This window comes from Lissotriton vulgaris, chromosome 1_2, assembly GCF_964263255.1.
Source record: "Lissotriton vulgaris chromosome 1_2, aLisVul1.2, whole genome shotgun sequence".
Taxonomy (NCBI): domain Eukaryota; kingdom Metazoa; phylum Chordata; class Amphibia; order Caudata; family Salamandridae; genus Lissotriton; species Lissotriton vulgaris.
The window spans coordinates 324424893-324444583 of NC_141686.1; the positions used below are offsets into that span (position 1 = coordinate 324424893).

At 46.8% G+C, this 19691-nt stretch overlaps 1 protein-coding gene across 1 annotated transcript in view; it reads left to right on the forward strand.

The window, feature by feature from the left end:
* The window catches only part of LOC147736631 (glutathione S-transferase P-like), a 166423-nt gene that overhangs the window by 50868 nt on the left and 95864 nt on the right, over positions 1-19691 (forward strand). Inside the window, exons 3-5 of the mRNA XM_086953395.1 lie at positions 13254-13366; positions 14258-14345; positions 14743-14846. Coding sequence (XP_086809521.1) covers positions 13254-13366; positions 14258-14345; positions 14743-14846 — 305 coding nt within the window. The remainder of the gene's footprint in view (positions 1-13253; positions 13367-14257; positions 14346-14742; positions 14847-19691) is intronic.

Consider the following 19691-nt stretch of genomic DNA (forward strand, 5'->3'; position numbering starts at 1 on the left):
GAGAAGCCATCTTGCGGATGAGTTTACCTGAGCAGCCATCTTGCGAACGAGTTTACATGAGCAGCCATCTTGTGGCTGAGTTTACCTGACCAGCCATCTGGTGAATGAGTTTACGTGAGCAGCCATCTTGCGAATGAGTTTACCTGAGCAGCCATCGTGGAGATGAGTTTACCTGAGCACTCATCTTACGGCTGAGTTTATGTGAGCAGCTATTTTGAGGATGAGTTTACATGAGCAGCCATTTTGCAGGTGAGTTTACCTGAGAAGCCATCTTGTGGATGAGTTTACTTGAGCAGCCATTTTGCAGGTGAGTTTACATGAGCAGCCATCTTGTGGATGAGTTTACTTGAGCAGCCATTTTGCAGGTGAGTTTACGTGAACCGCCACCTTGCAGATGAATGTGCATGAGCAGCCATCTTGCGGCTGAGTTTACATGAGGGTTGGCACACGGCTGCCATTTTACTCTTGGCGCAAGGGAGAGAACAGCAATGTAATTTTGTAAATACGATGCATCCCTGTGTTTTTAAATAGGCACAGCTCTACGCAGCAAAATTGCTTGCAGCGCTCTGCTGTTCCATAGATCCTTTAGAGAATTGTCGAATTTCCTTCAAATTGGGGGGAGGATTGGTGGGCCCCCTCAGTTCTCCTTGTGATACCATAGCGGATGGGGTACTGATTGTTTCAATCCAGCAACAAGCTCATACTATCAAAAAAGGGATACCCCTCACCCAGAACCATCTGCGCCTGCTGCTCTCTTGTATATTCATGACCTCGGGCTACCTCTCCCTCTTTAGATTTTGGGGGCATATTTACAAAGAATTGATGCAGCACGGCTCTGCAAGCAATATAGAGGTGCTGTGTCATTTAAAAAATTCAGGAGATGTGATTTTCAAAAGAATACAGCTCACCCTTGTGAGAGATAGACCTAGACAGTGGAACCCTATAAAACACAGCACCTGACCCGCTAGCCCTATGTAATATATACTGGCAGTACCCAGAAATCCGTGTGCACACTGTTGACGCACCCACTGTCACAATGCAACCCCAGAGAGGGAATATCACAATTTAAACATAAGCAATGGCGCACCACCAAAGTACAAACCAGGAAAAAATTAGATCTGTGTCCGAAGATATATTCTTCAAAGTTCTTCTATCAGTTATACAGGATTAAAAACAGCCGATGAGTTTCGTCCATAAACACGGACTTCTTCAGGGTATGGTTGATTTGCACATAATAAATTACGTAAATCTGTCCAGGAAGTTAGAGCAGCAGGGTATATATATATTAGTCCCATCCATTTATCTAATTTATCGGTGAAGCTAACGAACAACCCTTTCCATAAGTTGAATGGAAGGGTGTGGGGTCAAGCTATGCAAGATGTCTGTGCCGTAGAGGATATCATATTACACATCCACTGGCTATTTAATCGAGCATGCAGGAAACCCTTCTTATTAATTATGAGACCAGATGTAGGAAAAAATCAAGTCAAAGAGAACCTCGGTCCAACCAAGATGAGATAGGTCCAATATTAATGGCAAAGTGCCGTAAACCAACCTTAGTGAGTCGGCCGTCACGATCGGAGCGTCTCCTGTCATGCAGGCAGCATCAAAATGGACCCTTGCGTTTTCCCTTGCACCGGCGCTAAAGAATCTGACTAGCGCAAAGCAGACACCCTTGCGCCATGGTGCAAGGATGCCTGCGTTACAGGGATGATTATTTAGGTGCAGGAAGGGAAACTTTCCTTCACATAAACAATCATTACAGGCGGTGTGGTCCTTCTAAGTGCGCTGCAAAATGCAGCAGACATAGAAAGATAAAAAAATAAGGAGTAATAAATAAAAGTATTTCTTCTCGTTGTGCCACTCTAACGCCTATTTCACAATTGTATTCGTTTTTGGCACGGCCTCCGATTTACAGATCCTTGTAGATTTGGGGCAGTGTCAAAAAACAATGGGTGTTGTGGGGGATGCCCATTGCATGCCCCTTTGAGGCAGAAAACTGCGTGAAAGGGTACAATATTTACAATGCAGCATTGTATGCATGGAACAGGGCATTGCCCCACTGGAGCGTCAAACAAAGTGACAGAATTTTCTGGCAAAAATGAATGGCGCTGAAAAGCAGACGTTAAAAAAAGAAATGTTTTAGTTTCTTTTTTCCTTTTCGACTTTCCATGTGTGCTGCTCTGTACTGCACACATGGAACGTCGGAAGGGGTTTTAAACTTGTCTAGCCACAGTATGTTTACTGCAAGGGTACCCTTCCTGTACAAAACCTGTGCTAGACTCAGACACATACTCTCCAACTATGGCGCTTACGTGTGTGCCTGCAACACAGCAGCTCTAATCAGCGCCAGCGCTAGGGAGAGGGGAGGGGAGAGCTGTATCTCTGTAGACTTGGCACTTTCCTTCCCCTTCACCGTCATGCAATGCAGGGCAGCATTTTTGGCTGTCTGTGCTGTTTTGTTTTTGAGAATCCGGTCCTAAGTGTATTACTCTCTAGGTTCAGTCTCACATTCGACCTTCTACTTGGCAAACCTTGCTACGATACAGTGGTATATCAAAGAAAGTTCATCGTAAATTACAACTAAAAACAATGTGCAATTTGCGATTTCTTATTTAGAATGGACTGAAATGGATTCTGAAAATGGTAGTAATTTGTGCACCAACTTCTAGCAGAGGTATTGGTATTTTGCTAACCGACCTATGCACAGAGATTGGCCACAATCACATGGATAGTGGCCTGCTGGGCTTAGCAGATCACCATGTCTGTGATTGCATTTAAATATGTCAGGCAAAGACAGACTGGGCTGTTCCTATAGACTAGAGAGTAGGAAGAGGTAAAGATACGGTCACAAGAAGGGAAAAGGTAGTGCTCAGTGGAGGGCTACCCTGGGTATCCAATATGTTGGTATTAATGGCCTGACACACCCTTGCGAGTGTCATGCTTCATCATTGGCGGTTGCTCCCTGTTGGGCAGGCGGTGCAATGCCCCATGGGCTCACCTTAAAGAGGGGCTCTTTGGCGGAGATCTTTTTACCAACTGCCTAGAGTGAAGTGCGGGTGAGGGGCCAGAAAGGGACGGATAGTGTAAATACGTGAATTAAAATGTGACACAAGGTACCAGAGATCAATTTATTCTGGTGGTCCCCTGTCACAGGTAAAAACAGTGGGTAGCCTATGATCGCTGGAAATTAGGATTCCACGTAACGATCCAGGACTACAATACATATCGTGAGGTCAACATGTTTCTCGCCTTAGCACTCTGGCTGCGATTCTTCAGGACCTAGTGGTTTACATCTATCCTCAATTAAACATGACCTAGTTAAGTGTCAGTTTAAAATAGTTGTACTACCTGTATGGGACAGCTCTTGCCTAAAAGTCAAAGTGTCTAGGTGTCAACAGTACCCGGTAGGTTTTACTTCAAGGGAAAAGAACCATAGGGGTATAAGGTTCTTACTGCCTTGGTCAGTTCAGTCTGCCTACCCATCTTACCGGGATCCGGATTTACATTTGCATTTAAATATGACAATAATCTTTTTATTTGTGGCCCATTTTCCTTCCTTGAAAGAAAATGAGATGTGTTTAGAAAAACAATTAAAAGATCCACAGACCTTTTATTCAGGGGGAGGCTTTGGCGCCATAGATCACTGGGTACTCCATAAAGGTGTTTTTGTCAATCTTCTCGAAGGGAAGGTGACCCTTGGGGACTTCTTCCCCTTTGGGGTTGGGTTACCACCCCCTTTGAGGTGGTGGTGAAAAATACATGTTTTTTAAACATTCATACATGCCATACCATAAGGAATCAGTATTTGAAGGACTACAACAACAGAGGACAGGGTTTTAGGTTTGAGGGAAATACTGGGCGCACTGCTCAGGTAACGTGCAGGAGAAATGCTGTAAGGCAGAAGGTGCGTGCAGGTAAGGGGCAAGTCCCTGTAACCCCTCAAAATGTGCAAAACCTGCTGCACACTTATATAAAAGTCCAAGCAAAAACGATGTCTCAATGGACATAAAAGTTCAAATTTCATGGGCGAAGGAGTGGACCACCAGTGTTTCGGTTCCTCTTTTATTGGTCATAGATAGTCAGCCGACATGTGTATCGTCGCAAGAAAACACACTATTTCCGCGACTCCTCAGGGCTGTAGGTAATGGATATGAAACCACAGGTCGCGGTGCCGGTGATAATTCCGACCCGGCTCCGCTCGAGATCGGGTTTTAGTATCCGTCAAAATACGAGTTGCGTAATTCAGAAGTACTGTTCTCCAGCGGGTATTTGGAGATACTTTGATAAACGGTGTTGCTAAGTAATACAATCCTCAGGGAGAGTAACTCAGGAGTGTGTCTTTGTCCACGTATTTAAAGCGCGGGCAGAGTAGAGACTTCTAAGGCAAATAGTCCCCGTAGTGCCGGGAGTAAGTCAGCGGCGATGTCGCTCGGGTTTGGGTTTCGGTTCCTTCGCCCATGAAATTTGAACTTTTATGTCCATTGAGACATCGTTTTTGCTTGGACTTTTATATAAGTGTACAGCAGGTTTTGCTTACACAGTATTTGAAGGACTGCCCATGACACTCCCCTTACACATAGTGATTCCTGATGGTTTCCTAAACCCATCAAATGGTTCGAAAACACCTTTTCCGAATTGTTACATTTGATTTGTACACTTGCACACCCTCTGATTGACCGAAACACAGGGTTTCTGAAGGCTAAAATTCTTTGTAGATGAGGCCCATATGTATTTGTATACTTATTCCATGCCTTTTTTCGGTCTGTATAGTAATCCCCCTAGTATCAAGGTCGAGTTACACTTTCCAAACAAGGGAAATTAAGGCCCCTTCTTACGATATAACACTTTTTTTGAGAAAATATATTTATTTGGTTTTTAGACATATAAAACATACCTGCAATCATAGCAAGCATAGCAAAACTAAAGGCAAAATGAGATTACCCCCGTCATGGAACAGCAGAAGGATCCGTATTCGATTCCAATGAACCCAAAATGTTCCCATCATATTGTATTGTATTGTAATTGCATTTATATAGCGCTTACTACCCCTGATGAGGCGTTGAAGTGCTTTTTTCTGGAACCCATAAAGGATTAGTGTTGAAAATTAGTATAGTAAAATATGAAGTAATTTGTGTGGTGAATATGTTATTCAGTTATTTGGATAGAGAAGGGTAGGTGGCGGGATAGAAGAGGGAAAGAGGTTTATATTTATATAGCGCTTGCTACCCCTGATGGGATTTTGAAGCGCTTTTTCGGCAAATAGCACACTACTCTGAAACCCATAAGGATTAGTGTATTATTAGTACAGTGAAACATGACATTTTCTCCTCCTTTTACGACCTTTCTGTGGGCTGCCAGGGGCCGCATTCACTGGCACTTCCATTTATCAGCGCCAGTCCATGGCATGTTGCCAGGTAGCCAGGTCTGGGGCAGACATTGAGGTCCAGTTCCAGGTGATAACTTGCTTCCCAACAGAGTACTCAAATTTTCCAATTATCTCTCAGACTCTTTCCATCCACTCTCCCAGTAATCCTAAGACCTCGATCCAAGGCGAGCGGTCAGTTGGCCTCCTCAGCACATCCGACAAGGAGTTTGGACCAATATTAATGTATAATGGGACACAGCCAACGTACATGAGAAAAATCTGGGTTGTCTGCACCACATCTATGGCAAGCGGGTGTTGGTAGCTTACCCACCTTCCACCGCCACACTGGCATCAGATTGGTCATATAACATAACATACACATAACAGGTGTATTTGTAAAGCGCACGTTCGCCCCAGCAACCGGACATCTTGGCGCTGAAATAACAGATGTATATTGTTACCCAACTCAATGGTACTTAATGGTATATGAAGAACATTCCCTTGGATCATAAGAAACCGGCAGGAGATGACTGACTCCTGGGGCACCATAAGCGCTTCTCTCCATTCCCCATCCTCCAAGGCTCCCATTCGGGACTCCCAGCGAGTGCGGAGGGCCAGGAATAACTCAGGGGTGCAGATGACCAGGGAGGGATAGATCAGGGAACTCCACCCTGCCCCAGAGGAGCTGGATCTCCATGGGGCCAAATCTAAGGGACCTCCATCAGAGCTGGTTGATGATAAGACAAGGCATGATGAATCAGCAGAAAGCGGAAGAACTAGGAGTGGTTTAGGTGGTAATTGGCCAGTAACTCGGGAAGGGGCATATAGTAGAACTCTGACATCCATCACCTCGATGAGAAATGCCAATCGAATCCCATCACTGAGATCAGCAGAAATTTGGAGTGATTAATTTGGAATCTGAACGCCTGCCCGTAAAGAGCTAGCATAGCCAGTGCTCGAGGCCGGACACAACGGGCTGATGTAGAAAGAGGACTACATAGTCAGCGTATAGCGCAATGCGGTCCTCTTCCATGTCTCTCTTCTGCCAGAAGCCCTGTATCGGCGCATTGCAATAGACCCACATACCCAGGGGTTCTGTCGCAAGGGCAAACAGGAGAGGGGCCCTGGTGAATCGGGAACATTGGGGAGAGGTACCCGTTCACGCGGATCCTATTCAGGGCCGGACTGGCTACCGGGCGTTTGGAATGCTGCTGAGCTGGGGGCTGATTTTGTTGATGGGGACCTGCGTGTACTGAACAAAATTTGTTTTGCTTTAATTATTTCGAAGCACACGCAGGTCTCCATCAACGAAATCAGCCCCCACTGCAGTGAAATCAGCCCCCAGCTCGGCAGCACACCAAAACGCCCGGTAGTCAGTCCGGCCCTGATCCTAGTCGTGCCCCTGTGTATAAAGATGGCACAAATCTAATGCGCCGGACTCTGAAGCCCAACTGAGCCAGTACATCCCAGGGGGAGTTCCAGTAAATAGAATCGAAAGCTTTGTCAAAATTTTATGAGGAGAAAGGCATTAGAGCTTGGCAGTAGATGAAGGTATGCTGTGGCTGTCTGCACCCCCCAGATGCAATGACGAGTCCCCCGATGAGACATACACCCTCATTGGTTCCAGTGGACCAGCATTGGAATACCACCAGACTCCGCGAGTAGGCCACACTTCGGGGTCGGATACTAGGAATTACTCTGCCGACAAGACTGCAAGAGGATAGCCAGTATAAAAGCTTGCTTGATGTGTCACCCCAGCTGTATTTTCTGCTCTGAGAGACAATCCAGCAATGTTGCTCCTCAGCGAAACTCAACTGGTGCAGTGAGATCCAACCCAGGGCAAATTGATGAGGTTCTGATGCTTCTTCCGCCTGTGTGACGTGGAGTTCAAGCCCTTCAATCTGTAGCAGTCATTGTTGGTCTTGACTATGGAAGTGTGGTTGGGCTATACCTTGCATCTACGACCCGCTGACCCAGCATTAAGTTGTAGGAAAGCATTCAGCTCTTGCATCAACCACAGCCTTGTCCAAGAGTCACCAAACGTTAGGGCGCCAAATTGAGTTCTTCTCTTGAACCTCACTGCCCGGGTTGATGGTAGCAAGGGCATGGTCCGAGATGCCTCTCAGCAGGATCCCTTCATCAGTGTATGCAACGTTTACAACACGAGCGTTACAACGACGTACCATTACCACGCGGTTATAACAACGAAAGTTGTTACAACGAATTGCGCTGGGTGGCGCTCAAGGATAGTAAATCATTTAATTTACTATCCCAACACCTTCCCTACTATCCACGGGGACTAGTGTTGGAATAGTAAATTAAATGTTTTAAATTTGCGCCCCCCCCCAACGCAAGTCGTTGTAACGACTTGTGTTGTTACTACCGCATTGTAATGGTACGCGTTGTAAAAGTGTGCGTGGTAGTGACGTACATCCCTTCATCAGTGATAAGGAGCATATCTGTGGCTGGCATGAAGATGTAATCAATGTGTGCGTTAGTTTTATAAGCAGCGGAGGTGTGAGTATGGGCTTGTGTATGAGGGTGCCAAGTGAGCCATACGTCGGACAGTTCATGGCAGATACCCAATCTGCTAGACAGGCAATCAAGAGCGAAGACCAAACAATGCCTTTGAACTATCCACAGCGGGGGACATCAGCATGTCGAAGTCTCCATTCACAATGGTGACCCCTCCGGAGTTCCCGGCCAGTGCATTTTGTATTGCGTCTAGCGTGGTATCAGGGAGTTTGAAAGGTGAGTAGGCGCTTAGCAGATTGTGGGCCTGAGCATTATTCATCACCTCAAACGTGACGTACCTACCCTGAGGGTCAGAAGCACTAGTAGTGACCACTATGGGAAGGTGCTTGGGGATTTGGATAGCCAGACCCAGAAACCCTTACATATCCATATCGGACCATAAAGGGGAATCAGGTACCAAGGAGGTTAGTCTCAGGAGAATATCAGGCGTGTGGTGTTTCGCAAATCCCAGGAATTGTTTAATGCGGTGATTAAGGTGTTGACATTCCATGCCATTAACTTAGGAACTGACATTACAATGAAATACCATAGGACCTGGGTAAGGGCCAAGTGGTCGTCCAGTGAGAAGGAAAAGACAAGAGGTTGCAGTTCACCTAAACTAAAAACACTTACTTCCAAGCGGAGCAAACCACCGCAAATATTCCCCACAACCACCCACTTCACACCATAGTTCCCCCCAGAAGCATCTGTAGCCCTCTTAACATGACTACAAACAAAAAAGATCGACCTCACAGGGCACACACACACCACTTACCTACTACAGAGGTGTCCACAGGAAGAAGGATACTATGCTGCTGACTCAGGAGAACATTAAAGTCTGATGCTCATCAAAGGAGACTCCCTTTGGGCCAAGTCTCTGTATTCCCTGTTTATCCTAGGATGTGGCTGTATGCGCCTCCAATGTCACTGGGGGATCTGGTTCAATCACTGCCACTGCTTTCTTTGTGGGCTCCCATGAGGGACTGGGCATCTCCGAAGTGGAGGAAGCACCCCACTCACCTGCCATGCTTGCCATGGCCGTTCCGTTGACACCGGCCATGTGCCGGTTTCCACCAATAGTGCCCTTGTCAGCAACACATTACTGTGCAAGGGCCTAGTCTCTGTGGCCTATTCCCATGCCAACTTGGGGGTGGCAAAGAAGTAGGATTTGGAGGCATGAATGACTGAGATGGACATGGAACAGGAGCATGTAGTACAGTTGCATCATTTGCAGATTTTGTTTTACAACTTCAAAGGACAGGCGCTGAAGCTGTATAATACAAGTGTAATCAGGGATGATTAGAAGTTCGAAGGAGTCAACTCACGGGCAAAGTGTAGGACCACATCTCTATCTTTATAGTTCAAGATTTTCACTATAAGTGATTGTGTAAGGTGCTCCATGTAGAGGAACTGCTACCAGCGATCTATGGTCTCACTCCACCGCAAAACAGAAGGACAAATGCCCCTCGGTAACCCACAATAGGACCCACTTCTCTAAAAAGTCTGCATGGTGTGGAGTTTCCCTCAGCAACTTCGGGAAATCCCACACACCTAAGATTATTCTGCCAGATCCTATTTTCTGCATCTTCAGCCCAGATCTCCAGATTATGGGATGCCATCATTACACAGGTTACCTTTGCTTTTAGAGTGGAGACAGAGTCATTCAAATCATAAATGCGGCTTTCAGTGCTCACCGCACACTCCACCACATTGCGTAGTTCCTGGCATAGGAGAGCCACGTCAATGCCAGCCTCCCCGATCTTGGGTTCTTGGATCGGGAGGCTTGGCTAGCCAGGAGAATGTCCCTTGTGCTTGGTTACCCCTGCGACTGATGAGGCGGGGGAGCCTCGGCCACTCTCCGCTGGGTCATGAGGGACTGGTGGGTTGTGTATTTACCAATTAATATTACACTATCAATGCTGCACCATGCCAGATATCAGCTGATGTTCAAAGGTTATTTAAGTACAGTGGTAATTTCCTGAGGTAGTGCTCCTGTAAAGCTTAGGATTTCTTGAACTCTCAAGAACTTATAACAACCACTGAAAAGATTAATTGTATATGATGTGTAAAGCAACAGCAGACTTTATTGCACATATTGTGTAATACAGTGTGGTGTTAGGTCTATCAAGAATGTTCATTAACACCTTAGCTGCGTGTAAACATTTCTCCCCAGTGCTGCGCTGTCCATTAGAACTAGTGCTGAATGGACGTTCAATGGTCGTGCGCAGCACTGGGGAGGTAACACTGCTGACGACCATTGGCCGTCAGCAGCACTTAAGGGGTTAACCAACAATCGAACATGGAGAAGGTGCCCAGAGGGCACTGTGGACTAAAGGAGGGTCACAGCACATCTTGTGACTGGAAAAACAAGTTGCAAACGTCTGACCCCAAACATAGATGGGGGGAGTATGCAGAGCATCTGAATCCCCAGCACTGTATTGCTACGAACAGATGCTTTCATATTGAAACATCAAATGTACCTATAATACAATTAAAGCAAATGGTACATTGCAAAGAAAGTTCTAATTTCAGTATCTGATTTTTTAAAAATACAGTATATAATTCAGATACAGGGGACTTTAAATGCAGTTTCAAACAAAGCAATGCGGTAGCCTGTTGAAACAAATGTCACAAACTGACATAGGGAAAACACCTGAAATATACAACTGCTGGAAACAGAATGCAGGGCAAAGATACTGCTGACGGAGGACTATGTAAACAAAAATGCCGGCACACCTCTTGAGGACTGTGTGACTACAGAGGGCGCCTCCTTCTGCCAGGACCAGGAGGCTAGAGCAACCCTTCAATAGGGTTTATCATACTCTATTGTGGAGGAAGGAAATTGCTTTCCCACACATGCATGCCACAACCTGTGGGTGAGATTTTCTCATCTAATACTTAGCACATATCTACACCACCTAGGGCAATAGGCTTGACCCAAACACGGCATAACCTCCCCACACCATCCCATTGTCTTGTGATTTCACACATTGTGGGGAAGGCGGACTCCTGAGTGTTTACTAAGAAGAGCACTCAGAAAGTGTCATCGCTGGGACCCAGGCACCAACTCCCAGGACAGGGAAAGCTGGTTGCTTGAAGGTGAACACCTTCAAACTAGGAGCAATACTTAGTAAAACTTTCCAAGCCACTCTAGACCCAACAAGGCCCTACTACACCACCTCACTGCAGAAGGAAATCTCCAACTTGGCCATAGTACAGGGCTCTGTTAGTGTGCTTTCATTGGCCATACTCAATCAATTAGCCGATTCATATAGCGCTGCCGAGTGGGTATCCAGGCACTTTCAGGGTCCGAGTGACTCTGTCAAATAGCCAGGTCTTGAGCCCCCTTCGTAATGCCGACAGGTAAGAGTGGGTCTGAAGCTGCAGGGGGAGTTAATTCCATGTCTTTGCTGCAAGGTAGGAGAAGGAACGTCCTCTGCTCCTGCCTCGGTTGATGCAGGGGTTGTGGGTGAGTGAGAGAGATGTGGAGCAAAGAGGTCTGGGTGGATGGTGGAAGTTCAGGTGGTTGTTGATGTAGGCTTGTCTTCTGATGTGTAGGTCATTGTATGTCTGGGTCAGCAGCTTGAATTAACATCCCTTCAGTACTTGTAGCCAGTGGAGTTCGCTGAGGTGAGGGGTGATGTGGGTTCGTCAGGAGAGGTCGAGGCTGAGTCTGACTGCAGCGTTCTGTATAATCTGTAGTCTCTGGAGGAGATGTGCAGTGATCCCTGAATAGAGAGTGTTGTCATAGTCCAATTGGTTGGTGATGAGGGATTGTGTGACAGTGTGTCTTGTGCTCTGGGCAAGCCCTCTGAAGGTTTTGCATAGCATTCGGAGAGTGAAGAAGCAGGCGGATGAGACTGTGTTGATCTGGGACTTCATGGTCAGCTAGTTGTCCAGGATGATGCAGTGGTTTCTGGTGTGGTCTGACAGGGTGGGTGAAGGTCCTAGCACAGAGGACCACTGGAAAGTGTCACAATGAGGGGTGTTGTTGCTGAAGATCACAACTTCTGTTTTGTCAGTGTTCAGTGTTGAGCTACAGGCAGTATCTCATATTCAAATGGTGACGCTCGCCATACACGGATGGAAGTTGGTTCTAGTGGTGGCGGTGGTCTAGAAGCCGAAACACAGGTGTGCACTAGTGCACTTGCTTTCATTTAGTGTGGTCATTTCTGTGCTGCAAATGGGCGCAGATGCAATCTCCTGCCTGAATTGTAGTGTTCCGTACCTGCTGTAATGAAAACGAAAGAAAACAACCATCAAGTAAAAACTCTGAAAGTCAAGAAACAACACCGGATATTCCTGTGGTGGTTTGAGGATGAACAACACGTGCATTCTATGTTGCCATAAAGTGGGTAAAGAGCTTCTTATAAGTGCAAGTTTTATGACTCTGGTTGTATGGCTTGGTTATTCGTATCCACTCCACCCATGTACTTGTTGTAATCAAGTATTCAGGTGGGCTTGTGAACTTTGGCCATCGTACCCCAAAATGCGATGGGGGAAGTGCTCTCATCGTGAATGGTAGGGAGCACGTACACATCACACCTATCAGAGAACTTGACTGTGAACTCTAGTATTTCTACAGCTTCTCACAAACAAGCTCCTGCGGGAATCCTTTGTGGCGAGAACAAACTGCACCCAGAGGCCACAGTGCAGCTTCGAACAGCTCACTAAACATGTACTCCAGGATAGACGTTGTTGCTGGAAAAGCTCTGATACAATATTTTCAGTTACTCCTAGCACACTCCTTCAGGTTTTACAGCGAAGCCCTTCCCTGTACACACTCTCACCCTGTATAAATAGCACGTAGAGCTCTCACACAGCATGTACAACTTGACGCCCTAGCTCACAATGTACTGCCTGAACTTCACCCGTCCATTGTACAGGATGAAGGACTCATCAATGGCTATATTCTTTTCAGGAAAATAAATCTCGGGAAACCTGGCATACAATTGTTCCATGACAGGCTGTATTTTGAACAACCTGTCATGGTCTGGATGGTCCCGGGGCAATAACGCAGAAATACCTTTGAAATGCAGTGTACGCGGCATTAAAAAAATGGATCTCTTCTCATGTACGGTGCGAAGATGGGTGTTATTCAAACTGTGCGAGAGGACCAGTAGGACTGAAGCTTAGTTTGTGCACTTACCCCATTTTGAACATAAGACCCAAACATGTCTCTAGTGAAGTGGGAGTCAACCTGAGTGCCCTAGAATGAGGCTTAACTTAACTTAAGACCAAAACTTAAGTTTAACTGAGACAAAATCCTAACTTTAAGTCGTAAAGCTGGGATTTTGTCGTTTATTACTTGTGTGAATCGGGCCCAGGTTGTTTGCGATTTCCTAACTCTACTGTATCTCCTTCCCTCAAGGCCGGGCAGAGCCCATGCGGTTGCTGCTGGCAGACCAAGGTTGCGAATGGAAGGAGGACAAAGTACTCACTGAAGACTGGATGTGTGGAAAGGCTGAGATCAAAAAGACATTGGTGAGTCATTATGAGTAAAGATCATTACGCCTCTCGCTAAGGCGAGTCTTCATAGTAGGGTGAACCAGGGCCCAGCACCTATGACAGGTCCATTAGTAAATTCCATGCCAGCTACTCACTGTCCACTCACTCTAAGATGTCACCAAAGAAGATCCAGTGGTATTTTCTGTGGCGTCCAAGGTCCTAAGTGAGGACTGGAGGTTGTGAGGATATCCTGGGCTTTCAAACTGGGACAGGAGCTGGAGATATTAAGTTGCAAATTGCCTGGAATTTTGGTACCTAAATACTGTATTTAGGGGAGGGGTAGTAGTTGTGCCCGTAGGGGGGAGAGCACACACTTACCCAATGGAAGCTTCGGTAATAGCCATTAGGTTTGGAGGCTCTTCCAAAGATAAATGGATCATGACCTTGGAAGGCAGAGAGCCACCTTCTGTCAATGTACGTTGTTGTTTTTGGAACTAAGCCAGGTCTAGGAGCTGCACAGCATCAACTAATGTGAAGAGGAGCCCGTTGAGTGTGGACAGTTAGTGCAGGGTTCCTCAGTCTCACGATTAAGGCAGGTGAGACAAAGGCTGCACGGAAGGCTTGTCTGGACATTGCATTGCACTTTGGGACTGCACCATATCCCCCCTGGCTCTCACAGATGGACAGCGAACCCAGCTATCCTCGCCTCATAGGCCAGGTGGGTCTATGAGGTGTACATTGATAACAGCACACGCAGGTACTCATGGGGGTGGGTCGATGCTGGGGATGTCTCAGGTTATCACCAGGGGCTGATCGGCTGAAGCTCGATCTATTATGCTCTACCCACCAGAATCCTTTCACTATGGCTGTAAGCTCCAAACTGGGCCCAATGTATTTACTCTCTCTTCTTTCTGGTCCTTTGTTTAGCTCTTTGGGCAGTTACCCAAGTTTGCTGATGGTGATTTTATCCTGTTCCAGTCCAATACCATCCTACGATATTTGGGGCGCAAACACGGTGAGCACCATACAAGGAGGTGGGGGTACGGATTGACTGTGGGGTTTATGCAATCCATTTTTTGGTGGAAGTAAGCAAGAAGTGAGGGGAACTAGATATAAGTTAGAGAGAGTTGAAGGTCCCACAAAGGCTTAGTTCAAAGACATTCTCAGTGCCTCAGGAGCGATGAAGCCAACATTACACCAGGGTTCAATGAAGGCTTTAGCACCAGAATGTGAAAGAAAGAAGCCTAACAGGGTAACGTTTCCAATCGGGTTTGCTGTCCTCATAAGAGGCTGAATAAGCATTGACTGGTTGTGAAGCCAACATCTCCCAGACTTATGAATGTCTGACAATTCCCAACCGTGGTGCGTGTCGCTCCCATTTTAGTCTTCTAACACCTCTGCTTCCCTCACAGATCTCTACGGGAAGAACATCAAGGAAGCCGCGCTTATTGACATGGCCAATGATGGGTTGGAGGACCTGCGAAAGAAGTTTGCCAAATTCTTTTTCTTTGAATGGGTAGGTTTGCCTTTATATTTACTAAAAGAGGGCCGTCAGAGTGCTGGGTCCTCTCTTTTTAGGGTTCAGTTAATGGCACCACGAGAGGCCCCTTTAACAATCTTCAGAGGAAGGGTAGTGTCGAAGTAGATCTTTTGCTACCTCGCCCAGGTATGCTCACAAAGGAAGACCAGCAGTCGAAGGTAACTGAAACATAAAAAGATTTATTGCGCTCAAGCGGGTACGCCACCTCATAGCTCCATGTGGCTATGAGAGAAGTGGACAACTTACACAGTCATAGGCAGCCTTATATATTCTTGTGATGGAACAAGCGTAGGTGAGAATGGATATGACAAATCAGCAGCTGTCAAGGATGATTAATGATCTCCGGACAATACCATGTACTGGTCAGGACCAGTAACTCTGGAAATATGTATACATGGCATGCAGAACACAAATATAAAGATTACTCACTAAATCCCATCAGTCATCAGTAATCTCTTGGTACGAAGAAATAAAGCAGAACTATGCATAACTTGTGGCAAGTATAAACATAGACAGGCCTGTGGTCAAAGAGTCAGGCGCTCACTTGATTAGTCATCTGGATATGGAACAAAAGGTCACAACCCCTGTGTCAACAATAATTTGTTACCATCAGAAGTCTTTTGTTAGCTGTTATTTATGGCATTAGTTTAATAGGAAAGTTAAACAAATGAGTCATTGACCTTTAAGCAATGCACCCTGTTTTATTTGCATGCTATCAAGTAGAGTACAAACATATGCTCTGGGGTCATTTGATGAATCAACATTTCCTTGTGCAGATGAAGCAGTCACATTATATGTGCTGAGGAGGCAGGCTAGAAAAGGCTAACACAAAATGGTTGCTGGAAAATACAAAATGGAGGAGCTTTCGTCTTTTACTAAAAACTATTTCCATTAATTGTTGAGTTACAATATCCCTCATTATAAGAGCGTTAGTCAGTGTCACTGGGGGTATCGGGGGTGGCTTCAGCAGTCGTCCTAAACACAGACAGCACATGGGCAGGCAATTAATGAGAACACAGCATCAAATCACCACAAGGAAGATAGCCACTAGGAACATCCCTATATTCCATCCCCATGAAGATAAAGCGTTCCAAAAGGAACCTGCAGGATCCCATGGGCAACATCACTATGGGCCTGCACTCCAATATCATACTGTCTCTTGACAGCTTCCCTAACTGCCGTGGAGGAGTCAGGTATATACATGCAGCAGGAGGCACCGATCACCCTACAGACCACCCCGTTCTGCCAACATCATGTCTAGAACTATCCAGTTCTGAAGAGAAACCAATCTGAGAGCCTTGAGCTCAACTGTGATGTTCTCAGTTATCTCTGCTGTTTCCTCTATAGTTGCTACCAATAGACGGGATAACCTGCGTATGTTTCTGGAATTTATGGCAGGACCAAACCATGGAACAAAAGCCTTTAGTACATCACCAGCTATCTCAGATACTGTATCTCCTTGATCAACACTCCTCCTACCCATTAGAGTTCTGGAGGCTCTATTTAAGTCTGCAGTACTTTTTACAGACATTGCTGGTGTAACAAGACCTAGATGACAACAGTCAACCCAATTCACTGGTAGCCAAGTATAGGCCCTGGAACCACAAATGAAATAAACTGAGTCACCAACATAAAGTGGAACAGTTATTTCCTTAGAAGTCACCACAAAAGTCATATTGCAATTGGTACTATTCCCCATGTTGGCAGTACCATTACTTCTAATACATATACTCCCAAGCACACTACGCTGCCTCATCTTCAAGAAGGGTATTTCCCTGGTGTCCCTATCAAGCGGAGGTGTACTATCATTATTTACCAAAAATAGTGGGGGGAATATATTAGAAAAGGGGAATGTTGCATTGGGCAAGAAAACTTCATTGCAATTCCCTACCTGGAGGATGTCATCATGGTACCGGGTGTACAAGGAGACAGTTGATGTTCTAGTGCTAGTGGTAGAACGGGAGGTAACCAGGTTACGGAGGACCCCTATTAGCTGAATTCTCAGTACCACATTGTGTAATGCATAACAGGATGCTTCAAGTGGCAGGGGTACTTAGAGAAGGGGGATTTCTTCATCCACATAGGCTGGAAATTGCATGCAGATCCAGCAATTATTTTGATCAATTACTTGATGGGTCTGTATTCCCTCCCTGTGATCCATATCCTCGGGTGGTACTGTAACTGAGCAGACAAAGTCAGAGGGGAACTAACTCCTGCTTTAGCATTGCGTGCATAACGCTCCTCCTGCCTTGTAACTTTAAAAAAATATTACTTTACTTCGTTTTTATCTTGTTTGCGCCGAGCGCTTCGCGCTTTTACCTGTATATTGTTAGCGCCGCTTAGGGGGAAATAAGGGAGCTCTTACCTGCACTCTAATTGCTGCACACCCACATTTTGTGGGACAGAAGGGACTCGGGGGCACTGTAGTACCATCGCGCCGGTTTCGAGCGCCATTTTGGAGTGGGGAGAAGGTCCTTCCACACTGAGCGCCATCTTGGGTGAGGGAGAGACACTCGCCCTGCCAGGACCCACGCATTGGAGGAGGAGGTAATAATAGTAGGACCTCCTACCTCGTTTCAGTCTGATTCTAACTCCTGCTTTAGCGCTGCGTGCATAACGCTCCTCCTGCCTTGTAACTTTAAAAAAATATTACTTTACTTCGTTTTTATCTTGTTTGCGCCGAGCGCTTCGCGCTTTTAACTGTATATTGTTAGCGCCGCTTAGGGGGAAATAAGGGAGCTCTTACCTGCACTCTAATTGCTGCACACCCACATTTTGTGGGACAGAAGGGACTCGGGGGCACTGTAGTACCATCGCGCCGGTTTCGAGCGCCATTTTGGAGTGGGGAGAAGGTCCTTCCACACTGAGCGCCATCTTGGGTGAGGGAGAGACACTCGCCCTGCCAGGACCCACGCATTGGAGGAGGAGGTAATAATAGTAGGACCTCCTACCTCGTTTCAGTCTGATTCTAACTCCTGCTTTAGCGCTGCGTGCATAACGCTCCTCCTGCCTTGTAACTTTTAAAAAATATTACTTTACTTTGTTTTTATCTTGTTTGCGCCGAGCGCTTCGCGCTTTTAACTGTATATTGTTAGCGCCGCTTAGGGGGAAATAAGGGAGCTCTTACCTGCACTCTAATTGCTGCACACCCACATTTTGTGGGACAGAAGGGACTCGGGGGCACTGTAGTACCATCGCGCCGGTTTCGAGCGCCATTTTGGAGTGGGGAGAAGGTCCTTCCACACTGAGCGCCATCTTGGGTGAGGGAGAGACACTCGCCCTGCCAGGACCCACGCGACACCCCGCCGGCCATTTAAGATGGCCGCTAGACAAGTGCGCAGCAACGGTGCGCAGCGGGGGCGCCGCAGGGGCGCCGGAGGTGCGCCAGAGGTAAGCCCGTTTGCGCCCGTTCGCGCAACGGACGCGCTTAGGGCCGCTACCTCTGGCCCCTCTGGCCCACTTCGCATAGCCTACTCTCGGGCTGAGCTACTCAGACTCAGACCATGTCCGGACCCGGTCAGGCCTCCAACTTTTAGGCCAATTTCCTGTGGGCTGCTTAATGTCAGATCCCTCTGCAAGCACTACACGGAAATAGCCTTCCTCATCGATTCTGAAAAACTCGATGTCCTCTTTCTCACAGAAACGTGGACTCGGGAGGATTGTGAGGTCGAGCTGGGCCTAGCCTGCCCCTCAGGCTATAAAATCAGCCACACCCCGCGCCCACTCAATCGAGGAGGGGGAATCGGGTACATTTATAGAGACTCGCTGACCCTCTCCCAGCTAAAGATTCGAGAAGTACCAGGATTTGAACTGATGGGTTTTACAGTCAAACAGCAGGAGTTGACACTCTGCTCGGGTGTCCTATGCTATCGTCCCCCGGGACCGGCACCTTCCATATCTCTCCTCATTGACCTGATTTATGAACTCTCTAGCTCCCACTCCAAGTTATTGATTCTTGGAGATTTTAATCTCTGGGCAGGCAGTTCGCTGGACAATGCATTTTTTTCCCTTAGCCAAGCATGTACAGATATCAATTTAGAACAGTTGGTGAACGCCTCCACGCATCGAAAAGGCCACACCTTGGACTTAGTGTTTGCGGACCCACAGTGGGTATCATTAGATGATATCAAGTGCCAGTATTGGACAGACCACTCTCTGATTATGTTTTCCCTTTGTTCTGAGGACCATACTTTGCGAAAGGCTGGACTACCCCTAGCCAAGCTAGAGAGACCTTGGTCCCGAATCCTCAAAACCTATCCACTGCCGAACATCTTAGGTAAGGACTTTAAGCTTGGCAACACAGCTGAAGAGAGTTATACTCTCTTCTGCCAGTCCATATCGAGTTCGTTGGATAAGTTGGCACCCCTTCGGAAGTCACGAGGGAGGGTGAACCGAGCTAGCCCTTGGTACACGAGCGAATTACGCCAGCTTAAACTTGACTGTAAACGCGCAGAAAGGGTCTGGAGGAAACAGTATTTAGACTCGGAGAAAATGGTATTTAGGTCTGCTATACAAAAATACAAAGCTCAAATCAAGATGGCTAAAGCGACCTATCTTGAATCCACCTTGAAGCAGGCCCCAAACAAGGCACAGGCCCTTTTTAAAATCGTTAGGGACCTTGCCCACCCTACGTGTGTGGCTAGTGCAGTCCCTTCATCGCAAGCTCTTTGCGACTCACTTGCGGATGCCTTCGAGGAGAAAATCCGTAAAATCCTGGAGGGTCTGCAGGACCCAGTTAATCCCACCACTGATGCGGGAGCTCCGGAGGAGATGGCCAGTCGACCCCTGCAGAGGGTCGCTCACCTCTGTTTGGAAGCTCCG